The 27,665-nt window shown below is 44.3% G+C and overlaps 3 protein-coding genes across 8 annotated transcripts in view; all 3 read left to right on the forward strand.

Moving 5' to 3' along the window:
* Window positions 1-220: 220 nt before the first annotated feature.
* On the forward strand, window positions 221-2,656 carry LOC132486854 (protocadherin gamma-A1-like). The gene is given in 1 exon segment (XM_060094428.1): window positions 221-2,656. A coding segment is annotated over 1 exon segment (2,436 nt).
* Window positions 2,657-12,534: 9,878 nt separating this feature from the next.
* Window positions 12,535-27,665, forward strand: part of LOC132486400 (protocadherin gamma-C3) — a 185,607-nt gene continuing 170,476 nt past the window's right edge. For 3 of the 6 annotated variants that reach the window (XM_060093502.1, XM_060093507.1, XM_060093508.1), the window contains exon 1: window positions 25,132-25,218. Coding sequence is in view for 3 of the 6 variants with exons in the window: in XM_060093509.1 (XP_059949492.1) it covers window positions 22,795-25,218; window positions 27,015-27,083 (2,493 nt within the window). In the remaining 3 variants the exon portion in view is untranslated. Of the gene's footprint in view, window positions 15,173-22,603; window positions 25,219-27,014; window positions 27,269-27,665 lie in introns of those variants that run through there. The other 3 variants (XM_060093509.1, XM_060093500.1, XM_060093496.1) reach the window with 3 other exon arrangements.
* Window positions 18,041-20,485, forward strand: LOC132485489 (protocadherin gamma-B1-like). Its single transcript, XM_060092025.1, is given in 3 exon segments — window positions 18,041-19,420; window positions 19,422-20,315; window positions 20,318-20,485. Coding segments are annotated over 3 exon segments (2,421 nt in total). The 5' UTR covers window positions 18,041-18,061.

The raw sequence follows: 27,665 nt of genomic DNA on the forward strand, positions 1-27,665 counted from the left end.
CACACACACACACAACACAACACACCGAGGGGAAAAAAAACTTCTTAGAACCTCCATCACTGCCAGATTGAAAACAGACTCGCTGAGGCTGCCCAGATCCTACTTCAGGACCCCTTTCTGCTCTGAATTCTCCTGAAAATTCGGTTAATTTAGACTCAGAAGAGCAGAGAAACAATACTGTTGGTGCCAGACTGGGAGAAAACTACGAAGCAAGAGAGCAATGACGATTCGAGTGAAGGTGCTCGGCTGCCGCAGGCTGGTCTAGCTGTTCCTTTTTCTGGGGATGTTGTTGGAAGCCCAGGCTGGGAAGATCCTCTACTCGGTGCCAGAAGAGACAGACAAAGGTTTCTTTGTGGGCAACATTGCCAAAGACCTGGGACTACAACCCCAGGAGCTGGCGGAGCGGGGAGTCCGCATCATCTCCAGAGGTAGGACTCAGCTCTTTGCTCTGAACCCGCGAAGCGGCAGCTTGGTCACCGCAGGCAGGATAGACCGGGAGGAGCTCTGCGCTCAGAGCATGCAGTGTCTGGTGAGTTTTAACGTCTTGGTAGAGGATAAAATGAAGCTTTTCCCTGTTGAAGTGGAAATAATTGATATTAATGACAACACTCCCCAATTCCAGTTAGAGGAAGTAGAATTCAAAATGAATGAAATAACCACTCCAGGTACCAGGATCCCTCTACCTTCTGGGCAAGACCTTGATGTGGGTATGAATTCCCTCCAGATGTACCAGCTCAGCTCCAACCCTCATTTCTTCCTGGATGTGCAACAGGGATCTGATGGGTCCCAACAGCCAGAGATGGTGCTGCAGAGTCCCCTAGATAGGGAAGAAGACACTGTCCACTGCCTCCTCCTCACCGCTTTTGATGGGGGCAACCCAGTCCGTTCAGGAACCCTCCGAATTCGAGTTCAGGTGGTGGATGCAAATGACAACCCTCCAGCGTTTACTCAAGCACGGTACCACACGAGTGTCCCTGAGAACGTGCCGCTGGGCACTCGGCTGCTCACGGTAAAAGCCACGGACCCAGATGAGGGAGCCAATGGGGAAGTAACATATTTGTTTCATACTATAGACCACAAAGTGGCACAAGTATTTCACTTGGATTCTTACACAGGAGAAATATCAAATAAAGAACCTCTGGATTTCGAAGAATACACAGTTTATCCAATGGAAGTTCAAGCTCAGGATGGTTCAAGCCTCGTGGCCAGAGCTAAGGTGCTGGTCAAAGTTCTGGACATAAATGATAATGCCCCAGAGGTGACCATCACCTCTGTCACCACTGCAGTCCCAGAAGACTTTCCTCCTGGGGCCATAATTGCTCTTATCAGTGTGCACGACCAGGACTCCGGAGACAATGGTCACACTACGTGTTCCATTTCTGGAAATCTACCCTTTAAATTAGAAAAGTTAGATGATAATTATTACCGTTTAGTGACAGAAAGAACAATGGATAGAGAACTTACCTCCCAGTACAACATCACAGTAACAGCAGCAGATCACGGAACTCTGACTCTATCTACCGAAACACACATTTCACTGCAAGTGACAGATATCAATGACAACTCCCCTGTCTTCCTCCAGGACTCCTACTCCACCTACATTCCAGAAAACAACCCCAGAGGTGCCTCCATTTTCTCCGTGACTGCCCACGATGCTGACAGCAATGAGAATGCACGAGTCACTTATTCCCTGATGGAGGACACCATCCAGGGGGTACCTCTATCCTCCTTTGTCTCTATCAACTCAGACACTGGAGTCCTGTATGCATTGCGATCCTTCGACTATGAGCAGCTCCGTGACCTGCAATTGAGAGTGATGGCTCGTGACAGCAGGGACCCGCCACTCAGCAGCAACGTGTCACTGAGCATATTCGTGCTGGACCAGAATGACAACACACCTGAGATTCTGTACCCCGCCCTCCCCACTGAAGGTTCCACCGGTTTGGAGCTGGCACCCCGCTCCGCAGAGTCCGGCTACCTGGTGACCAAGGTGGTGGCTGTGGACAGAGACTCAGGCCAGAACGCCTGGCTGTCCTACCACCTGCTCAAGGCCAGCGAGCCGGGACTCTTCGCGGTGGGGCTGCACACGGGCGAGGTGCGCACAGCGCGGGCCCTGCTGGACAGAGACGCGTTCAAGCAGAGCCTGGTGGTGGCGGTCCAGGACCACGGCCAGCCCCCTCTCTCTGCCACAGTTACTCTCACAGTGGCGATGGCTGACAGCATCCCAGACGTCCTGGCCGACTTGGGCAGCATGGAACCCTCCATCAACCTGGACAACTCCAGCCTCACGCTGTACCTGGTGGTGGCGGTGGCCGCGGTGTCCTGCGTCTTCCTCGCCTTTGTCATTGCGCTGCTGGCGCTCAAACTGTGGCGCTGGCATAGGACGCGTGTGCTCCAGCCTTCAGGAGGAGGATTGGCAGGCGTGCCCGTCTCTCACTTTGTGGGCGTGGACGGGGTGCGGGCTTTCCTGCAGACCTATTCCCACGAGGTCTCGCTCACCGCAGATTCGCAGATGAGTCACGTGACCTTCCCGCAGCCCACCTACGCTGACACACTCATCAGCCAGGAGAGCCGTGAGAAAAAGGATTTTCTATCAGCACCCCAGTCTTTACTTGAAGACAGAAAGCAAACATTTTCTCAGGTAAACTTTGTGTAGTAAATTTATCTAGGTAAAAATAATTCCTGAGTTTACTTACTGGCTTTCATTCTTTACTACTAATAGTTCTCTATTTCCCATATATCATTGTAGCTTTCTATTTACAAATCCTAGGAAATCATTAAATGTTTATATCCAAGTATTTTTATCATTGTTCTTTCATTGAAAAGGAGATTGTAATTAATCATAATGTAGGTGGTTGGGATAAAGAGTTGTGGAAAGAGCACTGCATTAGAAACAAGGAGATTTGGCTTCTAAAGTTTTCTTGCTTGCTTCTGGCCAAATAATTGTATTTTTCTGGCTTTACCATTCTCTTATCTAGCAAGGATTGGGTTTGACTAGAAAAGGTCCACCAATATTAATGTGACTAATACTGTTTTAAAATATCCTTAAGTTATAAATATCTCCTAATTTATCCTTAAATTTAATGTAGATGTCATCTATCGGGGTGCTGTTTTATTTGGGGACATTAGAAAAGGTAAAGATTGTCTAAAGTAGTATTTTTAAGTTGTGTTAATATAAAATTATGGAAATCTAGGTAAGCTGCAAATTTAAACTTTCTTAGCCCTTTGTTTAGTCATTTATTCTGATGTGTTTTATGCAAGCTCAAGAATACATCAACTGTTTAAGTAACTTATGAATTAAGTAATAAGATGAATGACAGAAAATTTTCTGTGCAACTTGAGAAATAGTTTGAAGCCTCGTGATTTGTATATTATGCCTGTAATGTAAACAACTAACAGAAATCAAGTATATATTACATTTTAATGTGTGTAAGCTCTTCACAAGAAATGCATCGTAGGGGAGTAAATCGATGCTTTGATATGCTTACTCTGCTCCAATAAATTAAAGATACACGTATAAAATAAAAAAGAAGAAAGCAGAAGCATAATCAGGCACAAATAAAAGATACATAGCTAAATGGACTGAAGATGGGACAGAAAGTGGTGAGCCAGGTTCAAAACTAAAGTGGGAATTCTAGTCTTGTACTTAGATGAGATTGTTCAAGCAGTGTAATAGAGACAAAAGGGCTTCGGGCTAAACAAGGGACCTGAGCCAGGCTTACTGCTTGAATCCAAAATAAGCAGTTAGGCCCCTTGGCTAGTTAAAAAGGGGGAAAATCACATAAAAACATTACCTAACAGTTCCCATGGTCGTAACTTGTTGCAAGCTAAAGACCAAGGGAGTGAGGTGGACACACATGCTGGCTTCAGAAAATGAACACTAAGTCTCTCAGACCTGAGCTGTGATATTCAGAATACCACTGCTGCATACCATTAAAGTGCCATTAAAATACCTAGTTATGGCCTGGGACCTGGAGAATTCTGGAACTTACTTTTGCTAATGAGAATTTCCTGCCAACAAACTATTATTTTTTAGGTAATCTTTATTTTCTCTGATGGCTTTAAAAAAATTCTCTCATTCTTGCTGTATGTCTAAATATGGATTTTTATTTTTATTTTCGGTTTGGTACCAAGAGTATACTCTCAATACCATAAGTTGTTACAATTTAAAGTTTTCTCAACTCTTATAATTTAAAACTTTGCTTCTGTGTATATATAAATGACCTTTTAACCTATTGAAACACCAAGATTGCCAAGTTGGTTGATTTTTTAAATCCATCTATTCTGCTGACAAGATACATGCTTAAAATAAAAATATACTGAAATACTGAAGATAAAGATGTCGATAAATATGCACACACACCCTACACACAAGAAAGCAATCATGTCAATTTAATATAACACCAAAGTAGTGTTTAAGGCAACAACATTAGTGGTGATTTTTTTAATGAACTGATCATACTTATAAAAGGAACAGACAACCAAAAGGATATAAAAATCATGAGCTCCTATCACCAAACAATATAGCTTTGAAAATAATACAGATTATTTTCAAATATGAAATTTGAAAGAGATTTTAACACAGTTCCATAAAAAATAATACATCACACAGGCAAAATATTACTAAGCACACAGCATATTTGAATAACAATCTATAAGCTTGATCTGACAGATTTGTTGGGTATTTGTGTACACAACAAATATAGAATAGCCATTTTTTACATGAACATATGGAAAATCTACAACAATTTACTACATAGTCATCACAAAAAAGGTAGTACAAATAATATACATGCCTTATGTAGTTAAATCACAAAGTGGCTGGTGAGGAAAATAGGGAGGGATTAGTAAAAGGGTACAAACCTTCAGCTGTAAGAGGAATAAGGCCTTAGGACCTAATGTATAGCATGAGACTACAGTTGACAACACTGTGTTGTATAACAGAAATTTGCTAAGAGTAGAACCTCATGCTCTCACACACACACAAAAAGGTAAATATGTGAGGCAACGGATGTGTTAATTAGCTCAGTAGAGGAATCCTTTCACAATATATACATATATCAAATCATCGTGTTGTACACTTTAAATATCTTACAATTTTATTTGTCAATTATACCTCAATAAACCTGGAAAAATCACAAAGCAAATATTTTAAAATAGTAAAAGGAAACAGAAAAGTTTGGACATTTAAATCTACAACCCTGAATTACTCTTGGATTTAAAAAATCACAATGAAATAAAAACTACAAAAATTAAAATATTACTTATTAAAAATTGTGGAATGCAGAGAAAAGAATATTTAGGGGTAAATCTGTAGACAACTATAAGAATTTCAAAAAGCAAATGATTTAAAACAAGTGAATTTAGCTTGCCACTCAAGAAACAAAACAAGAAAGATATATTAGCATAAATTTAAATAAAATAATAGGAAAAGTAACAAAAAGTATAAATTATTGAAATGCAAACAAGGAAGAATTATGATGATGAAGCAATAGAAGCCGACACCAGTGGAGAGAAAATGAAACTTCTGTCAAGTCCAGTGCTGGGACTAGTATCGGCTAGTCAGATGGCATGACTAAAATTCGTTTTAGAGATCTTAAAAGAAAACCCCAAATTCTGATTATAGACAAAGACCTGGAAAAGAGAAAGGGAAGGAAAAGCAAGTAAGACTAGGAAAAAATAAAACAGCTTAATACGAAGCAAGAAGCATGAGTAGGAAATAATATACAGAGTAAAACCAGATGTTGTCAAAGACAAAGAAACAGAAATCTTTAGAGAACTACAACAAGGGACGTCGAGCAGTTATTTAATGAGACTCAAAAGTATCAAAACAATGTTGAAGAAAAAGTTTTAAAAAACAAACTAGAGGCTCTACTAGAAAACATGGTGAGTTAATATCAATTGTTTCCAATAAATATTTCATCAGGGTTCTCAGAGGAATGGGTTAAAAATGAAAAAAGTTCAATGGGGAAGAAGCCAAAAGGCAAAAAGACTGAAATGAGACCATAACTGTGCAATCTCACTCAAGAATGTTGATTCAAAATCCTATCTACTATATATGTAATATTTATAGCTTATGACTAAATGGGGTTTATTACTTAGGGATGCAAGAATATTTCAATATAAGAAAATCTAATAACATAAAACTTCATATTAGGGGATTGAAGATAAAAAGCCATATGTTCATTTCAATAGAGGCATAATAAAGGTCTTGAGAACATTCAACACATGATTAAAATCTTTTAGCAAACTGGAAATTTAAGGAAACATCCTTAACCTGATAAAGAGTATCTATCAAAAACTTATAGAACTACCCAAAGCAATCTACAGATTCAGTGCGATCCCTATCAAAACCCAATGCCTTTTTTTTACAAATAGAAAAAAATCCATCCTAAAATTCATATGGAGTGTCAGGGGACCTCAAGTAGCCCTAACAATCTTGAAAAGAACAAGGAACAAACCACCTTCAGTTTCCTTAATGTTCATTCTGCCTCTCACCTCCAAGAATTTGTACTAAGGTTCTAGAACACTACTCCAGCCTCTTTCTTGATCCAGTCATACCCTTTAGGATCCAGCTTCAATCTTGTCCTGGAAAAGTCTTTCCTGACCCCCAAATCTAGGCTGGATACCCTTCCTATGTATTCTTCCATTGCTCAGGGTTTCCAACCATCATAGCAGTTACCATACTCTATTAAAATATTGTTTACTTTACTATGTCCTCCCTTATCCTGTAAGCTTCCTGAGAACAGGGACTGTGTTCATCAGGTGCACCATTTCTGTCTCCAGCATCAATCAGGCAAAGTGTCAGGCCTTAATTGGGTAGTCACCCAATTAAATGTCTGAAAATTCAATAATTTAAATACAGTTTTGGGGGAAAAAAATACAGGTTTTGAAGTTCAATACTAAGCCATTAAGCACAGAAATTTTAAATATATAACATTAGAATATAATGTAGCTAATGTTTTTAGATTAATCTTATTGTCTCTGAATATAAAATAAGAGGTTGAAGATGTTTGGCCTAAGGGCAGAGGCTGCCTTGATTAATGCCTCCAGCGTTCAATGATACTTTCCTTGCAACTACTATCAAGGTCACATTCATTCACACCATTCTTATTCATTGTGAAAAAAAAGACTCCTGACTTGAAAGAGCTACTTCTAAGGTATCTTAGAACTGTAAGATTCTTCACAACAACTTGAAAGTCACAGGGGCAACAAATAATAACTTGGTTTACCTGAAAGAGTGCAGAAATTACTTAGGCCTCTGGGCGTCGCTGTTGACCACCTAAGAAGTAAGCCTGTGAGACATCCACTCCAACATTACGGCTCTCATTAACAGAAAGGGCTGGGCGTTTGGCCCGCAAGCTTCGGGACGGCAAAAAAATTAAGTCCAGTAGCCCACTACTTCTCTCCACAGTTACTTGGGTCCCGTGAATGCTGGTCACCTCAGACCCCGAGGAATAAAGATTGGAATCCCGCCCTGGATGCTGGAAGTTGCCTGGGAGAAAAGACTGCAGCTCAAGAAATGGCGGCTCTGCTAAAGTTGCCAAACCGCGGAAGGCTTGTCCTGCTGTGCCTTCTTTTGGCGACCCTGTGGGAGGCTGGAGCTGGGCAGATGCGCTATTCTGTGCCAGAAGAGATCGAAAAGGGCTCATTCGTGGGCAACATCGCTAAGGACTTGGGGCTGGAGCCTCAGGAGTTGGCGGAGCGCGGAGTCCGCATCGTCTCCAGAGGTAGGACGCAGCTCTTTGCTCTGAACCCGCGAAGCGGCAGCTTGGTCACCGCAGGCAGAATAGACCGGGAGGAGCTCTGCGCTCAGAGCGCGCGGTGTCTGCTGAGTTTCAACATACTCCGGGAAGATAAATTGAGTATTTATTCAGTAGAGGTGGAAATAACAGATATTAACGATAATGCCCCTCGCTTTGTAGTAGAGGAACTGGAGCTAAAAATCAGTGAAACGACTACGCCTGGATTCCGGATCCCTCTGAAGAGCTCGCATGATGCAGACGTCGGAGAGAACACCCTCCAAAGGTACGAACTTAATTCAAATGACCACTTCTCCCTGGACGTGCGAAGCGGAAAAGATGGGAATAAGTATCCGGAGCTGGTGCTGGAACGCGCCCTTGACCGTGAGGAAGAGGCCGTTCACCATCTCGTTCTTGTGGCTTTGGACGGGGGCGACCCTGTCAGATCTGGCACCTCCCGCATCCGCGTGATGGTCCTGGATGGGAACGACAACGCGCCTGTTTTTACACAGCGCGAGTACCATGTAAAAGTTCCAGAGAATACGCCCATAGGCACCCGGATACTCACAGTGACCGCCACTGATGCAGATGAGGGATACAACGCTCAAGTGGCATATTTTCTGGAGAAAAATCCTGAAGAAACCTCAGAGGTATTTGAGCTTAAGTCATCATCTGGAGAAATAACGATCATAAAAAGCCTAGATTATGAGGATGCCAAATTCCATGAAATTGATATTGAAGCTCAGGATGGTCCAGGCCTTCTGACCAGAACGAAGGTCATTGTCACTGTTCTCGACGTGAATGACAATCCCCCAGAATTTTACATGACGTCTGCTACCAGTTCGGTTCCTGAAGACTCTCCTCCAGGAACCATAATTGCACTTTTCAATGTACATGACAGAGACTCTGGGCAGAATGCATTTATCACATGTTCACTCCCAGAGAACCTTCCTTTCAAATTAGAAAGGTCAGTGGACAATTACCACCGACTGGTTACAACCAGAGTCCTTGACAGGGAACAGTTTTCCTTATACAACATCACTGTGATCGCTAAAGATGGAGGGAACCCATCTCTGTCCACAGATGCTCACATTTTGCTGCAGGTGGCAGACATCAATGACAACCCTCCCACCTTTCCCCACGCATCCTACTCTGCCTACATTCCAGAAAACAACCCCAGAGGTGCCTCCATCTTTTCCATGACGGCCCATGACCCCGACAGTGATGACAACGCCCATGTAACCTATAACTTGGCTGAGGACATCATTCAGGGGGCACCTCTGTCCTCCTACATCTCCATCAACTCTGACACTGGCATCCTCTACGCGCTGCGTTCCTTTGACTATGAGCAATTCCATGAACTGCAGTTGTGGGTGACAGCGCATGACAGTGGGAACCCACCGCTCAGCAGCAACGTGTCACTGAGCATATTTGTGCTGGACCAGAACGACAACGTGCCGGAAATTCTGTACCCCACCCTCCCTACCGACGCTTCCACGGGTGTAGAGCTGGCACCCCGCTCTGCAGAGCCCGGCTACCTGGTGACCAAGGTGGTGGCCGTGGACAGAGACTCGGGCCAGAACGCCTGGCTGTCCTACCACCTGCTCAAGGCCAGCGAGCCGGGACTCTTCGCGGTGGGGCTGCACACGGGCGAGGTGTGCACAGCGCGGGCCCTGCTGGACAGAGACGCGCTCAAGCAGAGCCTGGTGGTGGCGGTCCAGGACCACGGCCAGCCCCCTCTTTCGGCCACGGTCACGCTCACCGTGGCAGTGGCGGACAGCATCCCCGAGGCCCTGGCTGACTTGGGCAGCATCAGGACCTCTGCCAACCCTGACGACTCAGGTCTCACACTCTACCTGGTGGTGGCGGTGGCCGCGGTGTCCTGCATCTTCCTTGCCTTTGTCATTGTGCTGCTGGCACTCAGGCTGAGGCGGTGGCACATGTCACGCCTGCTTCAGGCTTCAGGAGGCAGGTTAGCGGGTGTGCCCGTCTCTCACTTTGTGGGCGTGGATGGGGTGCGGGCTTTCCTGCAGGCCTATTCCCACGAGGCCTGGCTCACCGCGGACTCGCGGGGGAGTCACGTGATCTTCCCTCAGCCCAACTACGCGGACACGCTCATCAGCCAGGAGAGCTGTGAGAAAAAGGATTTTCTTTCAGAACCTCAACTTATACCTGAAGACAAAGAAGAAACTTTTTCTCAGGTAAATTCTCTTCACAATATACCTGTGAGCTACTTTGCTAAAAGAAATAAATTTACCTAATTACTTAGCTGTCTCCACAGTTTACCATACCTTTTCTATTTCCCATATTTCTTTGCGGATATATTCAATTTTTAGGAAATTAGTCCTGGTGAATTATTTCTTTCTAGTTCTAAGTGTTCACACAATGTAAACAGGAAGAGGAGCTAGAATCATTGGGTCATGAGTATAAATCAGGAGTTAGGAAGTGAAGGTGATATTTAGGTTATCAAAAGAGCACTGCCTGAGGAACTGGCATGTCTGGCTTCTCATACTTCTTTCTCATCCCTGAGGAAACCATCTCATGCACCTGGATTAACAATTCTTTCTTTCTTAGAAATATAAATGTTGACTTTTATGTTTTCCCAGATGACTCCCTCCTTTAAATTTTAAGGCTTTTATGTTTATTTATACTTGTTTATGAATAATGAAATACTTTAGTTAGTTGTTTTCTTCTCACTCAGTCTTAATATTTTTCCTTCAGTTTGGCAGTGAGATGCTTCATTTTTCTTGATTTGCATGATCTTCCTTATTAAAAGATGCAAATTTAGAAATATATATGCTTCACCGTGTTTCAGGAGGGTATGTCATGGAATCTCTGTTTAGTTAAAAATCTCATTAGCCTCTAAAGTAGCTCTGTGTTCCTTTAAGAAGTGATTGAGTTATCATTTGCTCTATAATACATGGTTTGTATAACAGTGAAGATGTTTCTGTTCCGTGTTACTTTTTTAAAAAAATAAATTTATTTATTTATTTTTGGCTACGTTGGGTCTTCGTTGCTGCACGTGGGCTTTCTCTAGTTGCAGCAAGCAGGGGCTACTCTTCATTGTGGTGCGTGGGCTTCTCATTGTGGTGGCTTTACTTGTTGCAGAGCATGGGCTCTAGGTGCACGGGCTTCAGTAGTTGTGGCTCGTGGGCTCTAGAGCTCAGGCTCAGTAGTTGTGGCACACGGGCTTAGTTGCTCTGTGGCATGTGGAATCTTTCCAGACCAGGGCTCAAACCGTGTCCCCTGCATTGGCAGGCGTATTCTTAACCACTGTGCCGGCGGGGATGTCCCCCCACCGTTACTTTTATTTTTTCTCATATGTGCAAACCACATTGCCTTTTTATCTTTAAAAATAATATATATCCTCAAGGGATTCAGAGACCATATCAAATTATTGCCCCTAAAGGTTCTCCTTTTACATTTCTCTTCTCAAAATTTCCTACTCACAGCAGCTGTTAAAAATGTTTCCAATTCCTCAACCAACATAAGTCCCCCTTACAACCAAGTTTTCCTTCCCCATTCCTCTTCCCATGTTGGCTTTTAGTATGTTAGTTATATATTTAATAACAGAGAATGAAAAATATACTAATATTATATATAAATGGGATCATCTTTTATTTGGAAATAATCATGTACTAACTAAGTCATGTATATAATGGTATTGTCATTCTTTAAGGTGCTGTGATTCTTTATTGTTTAAGGGCATTGGAGGGAGAATTGATCTGAAACAATGCATTCCATTGTCTTACTACTGTTACATAATATTCTTTGAGATAAAGTTGGAACTCACTGTGGAATAACATGTCATAACATTTTGCACGTAAATAAAGTATGAACTGAGGAAAATTGAATACAAAGTTCCTTTTAGTGCTTATAGTAACTCTTCCTGAAAATAAATGCCTTATACATAGGTATATAATGCATCATGATTGAAGTGACAAATGAATTCCTATTTCTGTGCTTGGAGAGGAAAACAAATACAGGAAAATGGTTTCTGGCATATAAAACAATACTTTATCTCTACTAGCTTCAGTTTTTCTGTCCTTAAAAACATCTTCATACTCTAGATTTAGGCAAAGTGGACTACTTTCAGTACCCTGAAGTTCTGTGGTTTCTCTCTCACATCTAGGCATTCCCATGCTCTCCTCTCTCACATCCAGGCCTTATCCCTGATCCACTCCTCTCATGTTTCTTGAGGAAGCCTTTGCTAACCTCCAAGGCCAGGTTGGAGGCCCTCCCATTGCCCTTGGCTTCTCCCATTATGGTAATTATCTCAATGCACTGTAATTCCTTGTTTGCTTTTATATCCTTATAACTCTGTGAAGGAAGTGGCTGTGTTCATATTGTTCACCTTAAATCCCCAGGTTTTGTCGTACACTTAATTATATGTGTGTTTAATGAATGGGTTAAATGGAAAATATTGAAACCAAGATGTCAGGCTATCAAGGACAAATTTCAAGAGGCATGCCCTATAAATATGGCTGATATTTCTGTGAGGTTCTTAAACTTTGTCTGAACATTTCAAAACAGTAACTTCAGCATGTTTGAAGCAATATTAGTGATCTTAAGATTAGCTCATGGTTTCCCAAGGAAGATAACTTGAAGTCACATCCTTTAACATATAGCGATTCCGTTATGTGAAATAAAAACTGATCCCATTACCTCTGATAAAAAGAATTTCAGGTGCTGAGAAACAGAAACTCTGGCTTGGGTTTGTCTAAGAGGGTGCAGTAAACGGTTATGCCTCTGAGCGTCGCTGTTCACCACTCAAGGAGGAAAACGCCACTGAAGAGCTAATCCATTTCCTTGTTTCCGAAGAGCAAAGAACCAGCAAATCACACTTACAAGATCCGAGGCTGCTCCAAAGCTCACCCTTTCAGTCAGCCAGCTCCGTAACCTATTAATTAGGCCCACGAAAGGGTTAGTTCCTTGAGAAAATAAGACTGAAGTCCGTCGTGAGAAATTGGTACCCAATTCAGAGAAAATAATTCACCAAAAAGGAAATGACCAATTACCTGAGATTCAGAAATGGCGGAGGACTGGCCCTGCTGTACGCGCTTCTGGGGACGCTGTGCAAGACCGGATGCGGGCAGATCCGCTATTCGGTGCCAGAGGAGCTGGAGAAAGGCTCCTTCGTGGGCAACATCGCCAAGGACCTGGGGCTGGAGCCCCAGGAGCTGGCGGAGCGCGGAGTCCGCATCGTCTCCAGAGGTAGGACGCAGCTCTTTGCTCTGAACCCGCGAAGCGGCAGCTTGGTCACTGCGGGCAGGATAGACCGGGAGGAGCTCTGCGCTCAGAGCGCGCGGTGTCTGGTGAGTTTTAACATCCTGGTTGAAGACAAACTGAAAATTTTTGAAGTAGAAATAGAAATTAAAGACCTTAATGACAATGCTCCTGATTTTCTAACAGAGGAATTGGAAATAAAAATTAGTGAACTAACGGTTCCTGGAACTCGATTTCCACTTAAGACTGCATTTGACCCAGATGTGGGCATGAACTCTCTGCTGAACTATCAGCTCAGCCCCAATGACTACTTCTCCCTGTCTGTGAAGAATGTCTCTGATGGGGCCAAGTACCCAGAGCTGGTGCTGCAGCAGGCTCTTGACCGTGAGGAAAAGAAAGTTCACCAGCTTGTCCTAATTGCTTCTGATGGTGGCGACCCTGTTCATTCTAGCAACTTGTGCATCCAAGTGATAGTGCTGGATGCAAATGACAATCCACCAGTATTTACTCAGCCTGAGTATCGAGTAAGTGTTCAGGAGAACTTGCCGGTAGGCACCTGGCTGCTCACGGTGAATGCCACTGACCCTGATGAGGGATTTAATGCTCAAGTATCCTATGTACTAGATAAAGTGCCTGGGAGAATCGCTCAGATTTTTTATCTCAACTCAGTGACTGGGGATTTATCAATATCACAAAGCCTAGATTATGAGGATGCTACTTTCTATGAAATTAAAATTGAAGCACAAGATGGACTAGGTCTCCTTTCAAGAGCTAAGATTCTGGTCACAGTTCTGGATGTGAATGACAATGCCCCGGAAATTACGATTACTTCTCTCACAGGATCAGTCCCAGAAGAGGCTACTGCTGGAAGGGAAATTGCCCTTATCAACGTGCATGATCGGGATTCTGGGCAAAATGGGCAAGTCACAGTTTTTGTTCTGGGAAATATGCCATTTAATTTAGAAAAATCAATAAACCGATATTACCGCTTAGTGACAGCCAGATGCCTGGACCGTGAACAGGTGTCCGAATATAACATCACTCTGAGAGCTACAGATTGGGGAAGTCCGCCGCTGTCCACAGACACACACATCACCCTGCATGTGGCGGACATCAATGACAACCCACCTGCTTTCACTCATGCTTCCTATTCTGCCTACATTCCTGAAAACAACCCCAGGGGAGCCTCCATCTTCTCTGTGACCGCCCAGGACCCTGACAGCATGGAGAACGCCCACATCACCTATGCACTGACTGAGGATGCCTTCCAGGGGGCACCTCTCTCCACCTACATCTCCATAAACTCAGACACTGGAGTCCTGTATGCCTTGCGCTCCTTCGACTATGAGCAGGTTAGACACCTGGAACTATTGGTGACAGCCAGTGACAGCGGGGACCCTCCACTCAGCAGCAACGTGTCTCTAAGCATACTCGTGCTGGACCAGAATGACAATGCACCTGAAATCCTATACCCCACCCTCCCCACCGATGGTTCCACAGGTGTAGAGCTGGCACCCTGCTCTGCAGAGCCCGGCTACCTGGTGACCAAGGTGGTGGCCGTGGACAGAGACTCGGGCCAGAACGCCTGGCTGTCCTACCGCCTCCTCAAGGCCAGTGAGCCAGGACTCTTCGCGGTGGGGCTGCACACGGGTGAGGTGCGCACAGCGCGGGCCCTGCTGGATAGAGATGCGCTCAAGCAGAGCCTGGTGGTGGCGGTCCAGGACCACGGCCATCCCCCTCTCTCCGCCACAGTCACTCTCACAGTGGCCGTGGCTGACAGCATCCCAGACGTCCTGGCCGAATTGGGAAGCCTCAAGCCCTCAGCAGACCCTGATGACTCAGGCCTCACACTGTACCTGGTGGTGGCACTGGCCGCGGTGTCCTGCATCTTCCTGGCCTTTATCGTCGTGCTGCTGGCACTCAGACTGCAGTGCTGGCACAGATCACATGTGCTGCAAGCTTCGGGAGGTGTACCAGCGGGCGTACCCGCCTCTCACTTTGTGGGCGTGGACGGGGTGCGGGCTTTCCTGCAGACCTATTCCCACGAGGTCTCGCTCACCGCGGACTCCCGGAGGAGTCACTTGATCTTCCCACAGCCCAACTACGCAGACACGCTCATCAGCCAGGAGAGCTGTGAGAAAAGTGAACCTCTCCTGATAGCTCAAGATTTACTTGAAATGAAAGGAGATCCCAAGCAACTTCAGGTGAGCTTATTTCTTTTTGAACATTATAAAGAACAGTTAATGCCAGTGTGGTTATTATAAAGCTTTAACACACATTTATTTGAAAATAAAGCAATGTGGTCGTCATCGATCCTTTTGTTTAAATATATGTTCCTCTCTTCTTCTGGGATTGTGATGGGGATGCACTTCCTGATCTGGTATGGCTGAGTGGGCCTAGTAAATAGTTCTGACCAATACATTGTAAATGGACGTATGTGAATCTCTTCCCAAACGAAGTTCTAGTTGCCATTGTAAGAATTACCAGATTTCTAACTTACTCTTTGAAATTGTGACTGTGCCATCTATCTGGGTCCTTGAATAACTACAGTGACAGAAGAGCCCTATGGTTGACTCAACATTGATCTGTATACCTGTGATAAGTAGACTTTTTTCATTTTAAATCACTGTGATGAAGTTTGTCACTCCAACCTACCTAATCTATCCTGGTAAACAGGCATATATATATATATATAATATATATAATCACATATATATATGGTACTTTAGGCTATAATAATATGATGCTTAACTCCTTCCAAGACAGACCAAACTCATTTCATCCTGATGACATAAAACTGATCGGGTAAAAAACATAGACATAGGTAAAATTCTTTTACCTGGCATGTAGTCCCTACTTTGTATACTTAAAGTGTGTGTGTGTGTGTGTGTGTGTGTGTGTGTGTGTGTATCCATATGGATTTCAGCCTTTTCTCTGAAGGTGGGAAGCTCAATTGCCTAAACTGTTATGAGCCTTAGAGTGGCAGGTCTTGTCCTTTGGGAAGGATTTTAAAATGTAAGGGGATATGTCTTAACCTCTATGAGAGGTTTCCAGACTATCCACTTCAACAATGGAATAGGAGTCCAACAACTTTCTTGGGCTAGAAATTGTTGGCCCATTTTGAACTTTATGAAATTATTTTCACCCATAAAATCACACCAGAGAGTCATCCAAAATTAGGCCAAAATAGATTTCATTAGGTCTCAAAGAAAGGAATACAGCTCTCCTTCAGTGTGTTAGGAAAAGGTACAGTCAAAAGTGTGAGACAAAAGGGCCTGAACAAAATAACTGAAAGCAGAAAAGTGTATATTCTCACTCAAGCCTGCAAATGCATCACAGAAAAAAGGCACATTACCTTTGGAATATTTTTTAGGAAAAATGTTTACAATATTAATATACCTTTCCTTGTAGTGAGAAAAAAAATTAAATGGCTAGGGTCAGGGGAACTTTATATGTTCAAAGAGAATTTTCTAAGAATTTCATATAAAACATAGCCTAGGTGGCTCAGTCATTAAGAATCCACCTGCCAATGCACGGGACACGGGTTCGAGCCCTGGTCTGGGAAGATTCCACATGCCGCGGAGCAACTAAGCCTGGTGCCACAACTACTGAGCCTGCACTCTAGAGCCCGTGCTCCACAATGAGAAGCCGACGCACCGCGGCGAAGAGTAGCCACACTCTCGGCAACTAGAGAAAGCCCGCGCACAGCAATGAAGACCCAATGCATCCAAAAATAAATAAATAAAATAAATAAAATTTTTAAAAAAGCATAGCCTACATATACCCTGGGAAAATGCACAGAGTACAAAGGCATCTACTTGTATGGATTATAAGAAGTCTCAGACATCCCATTTTAACTAAAAAGGATTTTTAAAGGATAGGCAAGATTTCATTACAATAAAAAGGGAGGAGGGTTTATAATAAAAGGAACAGAAAGTATAAAGGCATGAAGTAGGGAAAACAAGGGAAACGATGTCTTCAGAAAACAGATAATAATCTGTCTTGACTGGAATGTAAGAGGGGTATGGATTAGCACTGCAAAATAACAGAATAAATTGTTGAGTTTGTATTTAATTTGGTAGTGCATTTGAAATAAAGGTGTTTGTTTTAGTTACCCAAGACTGGTTCAACGATTACAGGTAAGTTTCAAAATGGAGTGTCTAAGGACTCTCAATTCCTCTCCAAGATTTACCAGTGGTCAAATCAAACTCATTACACTTATTAATGGTATAAACTTACTGGAGCTGAGAATTGGCATTAAGGGGTATTTGTGTATACAGTCATATAGTAAAGAATCACTGATTTCAAAGAAATAAATAAGCTTACACAGGATTCAGTTTTATAAAAACGTGTGTGCTCAAATACTAGATTGGTCTCTTTAACAAAATATCAGGCTCCTCTGTACTTAATGGGAAGATTATCTATGTTTTAAAATGATGAGCAATATATTAAAATAAGTCTAGGGCTTTGACTCACTCCTTTTTTTGCAAAGATTAGACCTTTTTATCCACTACCAGTAACCTAATTGGTTACATCCGTACTAGTCATGCCAATGTTTATAAATACAGTGGAATCACTGAAGATATTTCTGCCCCCAAAACTGAAAAAAAAGCTGTATATGCCTTATGAAAGATATTTAATGAAGAAAGAAGAATAAAATGATGGCAACACTTAAAAATTATGAAAAGCTAGAAAATATCAGATTTAAAGGGAAAATTTGAATAGTTTGTTCTTTCCAACAAATAAAAAGACAAGATATATAGGTTCAAGAGCTTACAGTTTGAGGAATAAATAGTTGGGCAATATACAGTTTTTTCAGACAACCTCCGGGTGCTACTGTTGACCAAAGGGAACATAAGGGTTCTCAGTTCTGCAGGAGTGAAGGGCAGAGTGTTTTCCTGTTTGTCCTGTGCACATCGGAACACAGACGCACCTCCTGTGCAACCTCAAGCGCCTAACAAATAAGTCCTACCCTCAAATCACAAAAGTCCAGGGAGCTGTCATTGATTTTTTTAAACATCCCAGAGACATCTTGAAGAGCATCTTCCCAGAGAGTTCAAGAAATGCTTAGGAGCTCCAGAAAAGCTGAAACAATGAGAGGTCAGGTACTGCTTCTCTTCCTGCTGTCTTTGTTGTGGAGGGCAATCTCCCAGGAGATCCAGTACTCAATTTCAGAGGAGCTGGCCAAGGGCTCGAGGGTGCGGAACCTGGCCAAGGATCTGAGGCTCAGTGTCCAGGAGCTGCCAGCTCGAAAACTGCGGATTAGTGCAGAGGAGTTTTTCAGTGTGAGTGCAGAGAATGGGGATTTGCTAGTGAGCGGTAGGATATATCGAAAGAAGATTTGCGGGAGGAAATCTGAGTGTGCACTAGAATTTGAAATGGTCGCTGAAAACCCAATGACTATTTTCCATGTGAGTGTTGCAATTCAAGATATTAACGACAATGCACCAAGTGTCATTGCAAACAGCATTGACTTGGAAATCTGCGAGTCAGCCTTACCAGGGGTAAAATTCCCTCTGGATTCTGCACAAGATGCAGATGTAGAAAGTAACTCACTGAAGATATATTCCATCAGCCACAATGAGCACTTCTCTCTGTCAACAAAGGAAAGTCCCGATGGAAGTAAATACCCAGAATTACTGATGGAAAAATCTCTGGACAGAGAACAGCAGAGCTCCCACCACTTAATCCTGACTGCCATGGATGGTGGGGACCCTCCTCTAAGCGGCACTACCCAGATCTGGATACAGGTCACCGATGCCAACGATAATGCTCCTGTGTTCAGCCAGGACACTTACAGGGTTAGCCTCCAAGAAAATGTGCCCCGGGGAACCTCCGTGCTGTGAGTGATGGCTACTGACCAGGACGAGGGCATTAATGCAGAAATCACCCATGTCTTCCTCAGTGCCCCAACAAGTACCAGCCTCCTCTTCCTTCTCTATCCAAATTCTGGTGACATCACAACCAATGGTACATTAGACTTTGAAGAGACAAGTAGGTATTTGTTGGGTGTAGAAGCTAAGGATGGAGGGGTACACAAAGCCCACTGTAATGTTCAGATTGGAATTGTTGATGAGAATGACAATGCTCCAGAGGTGACATTAATGTCCTTCTCTAGCCAGATTCCCGAGGGCTCAGACCTTGGAACCGTAATAGCCCTCATTAAAGTGCGAGACCAGGATTCTGGGCAAAATGGTATGGTGACATGCTATATTCAGGAAGGAGTTTCCTTCAAATTAGAATCCACCTCCAAGAATTATTACAAGCTAGTGATTGACAGTGCCCTAGACCGAGAGCAGAGGGCAGAGTACAATGTCACCATCACAGCCACCGACAAGGGCAAGACTCCCCTCTCCTCCAGTACAAGCATCACCCTACACATCCGCGATGTCAACGACAACGCTCCACTTTTCCACCAGGCCTCCTACGTGGTCCACGTGCCAGAAAACAACCCCCCCCCCCGGCGACTTCATCGCCCAAGTTAGCGCTTCGGATCCAGACTTGCAGCCCAACGGCCATGTCTCCTACTCCATCCTGGCCAGCGACCTGGAGCCGCGCGCACTGTCGTCCTACGTGTCCGTGAGCACGCAGAGCGGCGTGGTGTTCGCGCAGCGCGCCTTCGACCACGAGCAGCTGCGCGCCTTCGAGCTGATGCTGCAGGCCCGCGACCACGGCTCGCCCGCGCTCAGCGCCAACGTGAGCCTGCGCGTGCTGGTGGGCGACCGCAACGACAACGTGCCCAGGGTGCTGTACCCGGCGCTGGGGCCCGACGGCTCGGCGCTCTTCGACACGGTGCCGCGCGCCGCGCAGCCCGGCTACCTGGTCACCAAGGTGGTGGCGGTGGACGCCGACTCTGGACACAACGCCTGGCTGTCCTACCACGTGCTGCAGGCCAGCGAGCCCGGACTTTTCAGCGTGGGGCTGCGCACGGGCGAGGTGCGCACGGCGCGGGCCCTGGGCGACAGGGACGCGGCCCGCCAGCGCCTGCTGGTTGTTGTGCGCGATGGGGGACAGCCGCCCCTCTCGGCCACCGCCACGCTGCTCCTGGTTTTCGCGGACAGCCTGCAGGAGGCGCTGCCGGACCTCAGTGACCACTCTGAGCCCACTGACCCCCAAGCTGAGCTGCAGTTTTACTTGGTGGTGGCCTTGGCCTTGATCTTGGTGCTCTTCCTCCTGGCAGTGATTCTGGCGGTCGCCCTACACCTTCGACGCTCCTCCAGCCCCGCTGCCTGGAGCTGCTTTAAGCCTAGTCTGAGTTCCAAGTCTGGACGGAGGGTTCCCCCCAACTACAGTGAGGGAATATTGCTCTAGTCCTACAAACTGTGTGTTGCCTCGCATTCAATTGTGCGATTTAAATTGTGAAATTTAATTTTCACAAAGTGACTCCGGAAACAGCTACCCCTCCAGATCTCCTAGGTGAAGATCCTTCTATAGGTATATGTGCCAGTAATGAAGACCCCCAAATCTCTTATGATTCCTCTTTTTCTCATCACGTGAGTTTTTGCAGACTTACTTAAATTTTATTATTGTATTTTATTCTCGATAGTGCATCATTATTTTTGGTCCTTGTTCATTGTTCTAGTGGTGGTAGTGGGAGAGGAAGTATATTGAATGGGTGGAGATTAGTCCCTTGATTGCTCAGTAGTCTTGGCAGTTACCTAATTACTACTCAATTTGCACTCTTGGCATTTCTATATGGTCAACAAATCCTGCTAAAGATAGCTTTTTCTTGGATGTCACCACCCTTAGTAATAGCACTGCCCTTAATTAGCTGATGTGTAATACTCCTTTTTTTCAAGATTGTAAATGTATTGACAGTTCTTTCTGCCTAAGTTAATGTTCATCTTCATCAAATACATTCTAGTTGTTTATCTTTTTTTCTGTGATGTGTATTTTAATATAGCCTTCCAATAATTCTCTTAGCACTTTTGTGCCTTATCACATGCAGCAAAGACTGCCAGGTTTTACATTTGAATCACTAACTTTGGGTCTTTTTTCCTACTTCAACATCTGTCAAGAATAATTTTCTTGACTATTCTTAAATAATTTATTTTTATACCCTTTCTACTTTGTCACTAGTATAGTAAGGAATGTATCAAAAATTTTTTGTATGCAGAGCCTTTTCTGTATTACTTTTTTTAGTATAGGTTTCTGAGAAGTGAGTCAATTTTTTCCAAAATATTTTATTTTACCTCCCAATCCCCAGCAATTTGTGAGTCTTTTGAGGATTGTGAAAAATACCTTTAATTTATTCTCCAAAGTCTGAGAATTTTAAAACTCTGAATAGTTAATGGACTTCTGTGTCTGGTCAAAATTTATGAGTAATTTCTAGAAACTAATTATTATGTGAGTAATAATCTAAAGAACTGAGTACTTGCTGCTTTATTTCAAGTTTTCTCAGATTAGTAAATTACTCTAAGTATTCATGAATAAGAAAACTATGAAACATGCAATGATTATATACAATTACTAAAATATTTCCTTTTACTAGTTATTTCTAAAATCAAAACTAAACTTATAAATAAAAGTAAGATAATACCTTCTGGATGTGTCCTAATGTGGAAAAGATCACTGAAACACCATTTCCTCTTCACAGTGCTTTAGTTTAACTTTTCTGTCTTCTTACCTTTGTTATTTCTTTTTTTTTTTTTTTTTTTTTTTTTTTGCGGTACGCGGGCCTCTCACTTTTGTGGCCTCTCCCATTGTGGAGCACAGGGTCTGGACGCACAGGCTCAGCAGCCATGGCTCACGGGCCCAGCCGCTCCGCGGCATGTGGGATCTTCCAGGACCGGGGCACGAACCCGTGTCCCCTACATCGGCAGGCGGACTCTCAACCCCTGCGCCACCAGGGGAGCCCTATTATTTCCTTTTAAGATCAGTTATTTACCCATTTTAGGTTTTGCAGCTGCATTAATGACTCATTCGTTAAGCATTGAAAAACTATTTCAGTGTATACTCTAGGAAACGTGCTGTTCTAGAGTGAGGACTCACTGTGAACATGATCGTCACAGATATAACCTGTGGCCTAGAATCTTTTTATATAAAATTAATGAGCAAATGTCCTTCCCAAACCTATTATCATATTTTCCAAGCCCACTTGCACAGGGGTAAGACTAACTCTTCGAACAGTAGATATTTTCTTACAAGGTAATTGAAAATTTGCCCCAGATTCTAAAGGGTCAACCCATGTGAGAATACTTGTTTCTGCATAGGTTGGGACTGGAGCCCAGACCTGTCTTTTCATCCATTTATTCTTTCAGTCTTCAAGTATAACCTTGTTCCTGGGAGGGATAAATATGTCCCTTATGCAATACACAGTAGTGAAATTGGGCTATGAGAATAAATAATGTAAAAACTTAAAAAGAGGTAGAAAAATTCTTACCAAAAAAAAATTGTCTCTGAAAAAATAAATTATTTTGTAAGTCTTATTGTACAGGAATCTTTGGATCACTTCTGGATTGTCATTGCAAATTGAACAGCAGGTGTTTGACTTTTATCATTTTGGGGGAAATAGAATAGGGAAAAGAAATGGTGTACACAAGTGATACTTTATTTACCAAGAATAGACTGCAGTAACAGGTTAGGACTCTGAGTGTCGCTGTTCACCAATCGGGAGAAGAAAAGAACCAGGAAATTAATACAAACCACAAGATTTCTGCATTACAAAGCACTAGCTATGGGGCTTTAGAAAGCTTCGAACTGGATCCCTGAGAGCGCCAACATCCAACGGTGAAAGCACATTATCTTGGACCCTGAAGATCCTTGGGATCCTCAGGCCTCCACCAAGGGAACACCCAAGAGCAAGCTATTCCGCCGCGGGGCTGTAATGGCGGCTTCGCCTTATTGCCCAGACTGCAGCCGGTTGATCGGGATCTGCGTTCTCTTGGGGGCCCTGTGGGAAATCCGGGCCGAACATATCCTCTACTCGGTGCCTGAGGAGCTGGAGAACGGCTCCTTCGTGGGCAACGTCGCCAAGGACCTGGGGCTGGAGCCCCGGGAGCTGGCGGAGCGAGGAGTCCGCATCGTCTCCAGAGGTAGGACGCAGCTTTTTGCTTTGAACCCGCGAAGCGGCAGCTTGGTCACTGCGGGCAGGATAGACCGGGAGGAGCTCTGTGACAGATCTCCAAAGTGTGTAGTAAACCTGGAGATTCTCCTAGAGGACAAAGTGAAGATTTTTGGAGTAGAAGTGGAAATAATCGATGTTAATGATAACGCACCCAACTTTGGGGCAGAGCAAAGGGAAATAAAAGTAGCTGAAAATGAAAATCCTGGGACAAGATTTCCTCTTCCTGAAGCTTTTGATCCGGATATAGGGATAAACTCTCTGCAGGGTTACCAGCTCAGTTCGAATGGTCACTTCTCCCTGGATGTGCAAAGCGGAGCTGATGGGATTAAGTACCCTGAACTCGTGCTGGAGCGCGCCCTGGACCGCGAGGAGGAGGCGGTTCACCATCTCGTTCTCACCGCCTTCGACGGAGGCGACCGGGTTCACTCTGGCACTGCCAGGATTCATGTAACACTTGTGGATACCAACGACAATGCCCCAGTATTCACTCAGCCCGAGTATCATGTGAATGTGCAGGAGAATGTGCCGGTGGGCTCCAGGCTACTCACAGTAAAAGCCACTGATACAGATGAAGGAGCCAATGGAGAAGTCACATATTCTTTCCGGAAAGTAAGAGATAAAATATCCCAGCTATTCCAGTTGAATTCTCTGACTGGGGACATAACAACATTGGGGGATCTGGATTATGAGGACTCTGGGTTCTATGATATAGATGTAGAAGCCCATGATGGGCCTGGTCTCCGAGGCAGAAGTAAGATACTGGTGACAATTCTGGATGTAAATGACAATGCTCCAGAAGTCACAGTTACATCTCTCACCAGCTCTATTCAAGAAACTTCTTCCCCAGGCACAGTAATTGCACTTTTCAATGTGCATGACAGTGATTCAGGAGAGAATGGCCTTGTCACATGTTCTATTCCAGATAATCTGCCATTCACACTTGAAAAGACCATTGGAAATTATTATCGGTTGTTGACACACAGGACTCTGGATAGGGAAGAAGTCTCAGAATATAACATCACCGTAACGGCCACTGACCACGGAACTCCACCATTGTCTACAGAAACACACATCTCACTGAACGTGGCAGACGTCAATGACAACCCACCTGCCTTCCCTCAAGCTTCCTACTTGGCCTACATTCCAGAAAACAATCCTAGGGGAGCTTCTATCATCTCTGTGACCGCCCAGGACCCTGACAGTAATGAGAACTCAATGGTCACTTACTCTCTGGCTGAGGACAAGCTGCAGGGGGCGCCTCTCTCCTCCTACGTCTCTATCAACTCTGACACAGGTGTATTGTATGCTCTGCGCTCCTTTGACTATGAACAGGTTAGAGACCTGCAGCTACTTGTGACAGCCAGCGACAGCGGGGACCCTCCACTCAGCAGTAACGTGTCTCTGAGCATATTCGTGCTGGACCAGAACGACAACACACCTGAGATTCTGTACCCCGCCCTCCCCACCGACGGTTCCACCGGTGTGGAGCTGGCACCCCGCTCTGCAGAGCCCGGCTACCTGGTGACCAAGGTGGTGGCTGTGGACAGAGACTCGGGCCAGAATGCCTGGCTGTCCTACCGCCTCCTCAAGGCCAGTGAGCCAGGTCTCTTCGCGGTGGGCCTGCACACGGGCGAGGTGCGCACAGCGCGGGCCCTGCTGGACAGAGACTCGCTCAAGCAGAGCCTGGTGGTGGCAGTCCAGGACCACGGCCAGCCCCCTCTCTCTGCCACCGTCACACTCACGGTGGCCGTGGCTGACAGCATCCCAGACGTCCTGACTGACCTAGGCAGCCTGAAGCCCTCAGCGGACCCTAATGACTCGGGTCTCACGCTGTACCTAGTGGTGGCGGTGGCCGTGGTCTCCTGTGTCTTCCTCGCCTTTGTCATTGTGCTGCTGGCGCTCAGGCTGAGGCGCTGGCATATGTCGCGCCTGCTCCAGGCTTCAGGCAGCAGGTTGGCCAGCGTGCCCGCCTCCCACTTTGTGGGCGTGGACGGGGTGCGGGCTTTCCTGCAGACGTATTCGCACGAGGTCTCGCTCACCGCGGACTCGCGGGGGAGTCACGTGATCTTCCCGCAGCCCAACTACGCGGACACGCTCATCAGCCAGGAGACCTGTGAGAAAAGCGAGTCTCTCCTGATATCTCAAGATTTACTTGAAAGAAAAGGAGAACCCAGTCTTCAACAGGTGAGTCAGATCTTGCCACACTGAAACGTAGGCAGAGAGCTGCATAAATGTCTCCAATTACATATAAAAGACACTTCTTTTTTAGTATTCTTTAAAGTGCTTTAAAGTGGAAGGGCAGATGATCCTTCAATAATGATCAATACAGTTACTACAGCTAGTAGTTATTGATTACTTATCCTTTGTAATCTTCATTCAGTTATAGTTTCAGCAGCAATTTCTTAATTTTATACTTCTAACCCTCTCACGTCTTTATTTTTTATTATTTTTTAACATATTTATTGTAGTATAATTGCTTTATAATGGTGTGTTAGTTTCTGCTTTATAACAAAGTGGATCAGCTATACATATACATATATCCCCATATCTCCTCCCCCTTGCGTCTCCCTCCTGCCCTCCCTATCCCACCTCTTGGTGGTCACTAAGCACTGAGCTGATCCCCCTGTGCTATTTGGCTGCTTCCCACTAGCTATCTATTTTATATTTGGTAGTGTATATAAGTCCATGCCACTCTCTCACTTCGTCCCAGCTTACCCTTCCTCCTCCCCATGTCCTCAAGTCCATTCTCTACGTCTGCATCTTTATTCCTGTCCTGCCCCTAGGTTCTTCATAACCTTTTTTTATTTTTTGAGTCCATATATATGTGGTAGGATACAGTATTTATTTTTCTCTTTCTGACTTACTTCACTGTGTATGACAGACTCTAGGTCCATCCACCTCACTACAAATAACTCAATTTCGTTTCTTTTTATGGCTGAGTAATATTCCATTGTATATATGTGCCACATCTTCTTTATCCATTCATCTGTCAATGGACACTTAGGTTGCTTCCATGTCCTGGCTATTGTAAATAGTGCTGCAATGAACATTGTCGTACATGACTCTTTTTGAATTATGGTTTTCTCAGGGTATATGCCCAGTAGTGGGATTGCTGGGTCATATGGTAGTTCTATTTGTAGTTTTTTAAGGAACCTCCATATTGCTCTCCATAGTGGCTGTATCAATTTACATTCCCACCAGCAGTGCAAGAGGGTTCCCTTTTCTCCACACCCTCTCCAGCATTTATTGTTTGTAGATTTTTTGATGATGGCCATTCTGACTGATGTGAGGTGATACCTCATTGTAGTTTTGATTTGCATTTCTCTAATGATATGTGATGTTGAGCATCCTTTCATGTGTTTGTCGGCAATCTGTATATCTTCTTTGGAGAAATGTCTGTTTAGGTTTTCTGCCCATTTTTGGATTGGGTTGTTTGATTTTTTGATACTGAGCTGCATGAGCTGCTTGTATATTTTGGAGATTAATCCTTTGTCAGTTGCTTTGTTTGCAAACATTTTCTCCCATTCTGAGCGTTGTCTTTTCGTCTTGTTTATGGTTTCCTTTGCTGTGCAAAAGCTTTTAAGATTCATTAGGTCCTATTTGTTTATTTTTGTGTTTATTTCCATTTCTCTAGGAGGTGGGTCAAAAAGGATCTTGCTGTGATTTATGTCAGCGTTTTCTGCCTATGTATCTCAGCTGTTTATTTTTGTGTTTATTTCCATTTCTCTAGGAGGTGGGTCAAAAAGAATCTTGCTGTGCTTGATGTCATAGAGTTTTCTGCCTATGTTTTCCTCTAGAGTTTTATAGTGTCTGGCCTTACATTTAGGTCTTTAATCCATTTTGAGCTTATTTTTGTGTATGGTGTTAGGGAGTGTTCTAATTTCATTCTTTTACATGTGGCTATCCAGTTTTCCCAGCACCACTTATTGAAGAGGCTCTTTTCTCCATTGTATATTCTTGCCTCCTTTATCAAAACTAAGGTGACCAGGGCTTCCCTGGTGGCACAGTGGTTAAGAATCTGCCTGCCAATGCAGAAGACATGGGTTTGAGCCCTGGTCCGGGAAGATCCCACATGTCGCGGAGCAACTAAGCCTGTGCGCCACATCTACTGAGCCTGCGCTCTAGATCCCATGAGCCACAATTACTGAGCCCGTGTGCCACAACTACTGAATCCCACGCACCTAGAGCCCATGCTCCGCAACAAGAGAAGCCACCGCAGTAAGAAGCCCATGCACCACAACGAAGAGTAGCCCCCGTTCATCACAACTAGAGGAAGCCCGCACGTAGCAACGAAGACCCAACGCAGCCAAAAATAAAAAATAAATAAATTAAAAAAAAATAAGGTGACCATATGTGCGTGGGTTTATCTCTGGGCTTTCTGTCCTGTTCCATTGATCTATATTTCTGTTTTTGTGCCAGTACTGTACTGTCTTGATTACTGTAGCTTTGTAGTGTAGTCCAGGAGCCTGATTCCTCCAGCTCTGTTTTTCTTTCTCAAGATTGCTTTGGCTATTCAGGGTCTTTTGTGTTTCCATACAAATTGTGAAGTTTTTTGTTCTAGTTCTCTGAAAAATGCCATTGGTAGTTTGATAGGGGTTGCACTGAATCTGTAGATTGTTTGGGTAGTAAAG

The sequence above is a fragment of the Mesoplodon densirostris genome, chromosome 3 (assembly GCF_025265405.1).
Source record: "Mesoplodon densirostris isolate mMesDen1 chromosome 3, mMesDen1 primary haplotype, whole genome shotgun sequence".
In the NCBI taxonomy this organism is placed as follows: Eukaryota; Metazoa; Chordata; class Mammalia; order Artiodactyla; family Ziphiidae; genus Mesoplodon; species Mesoplodon densirostris.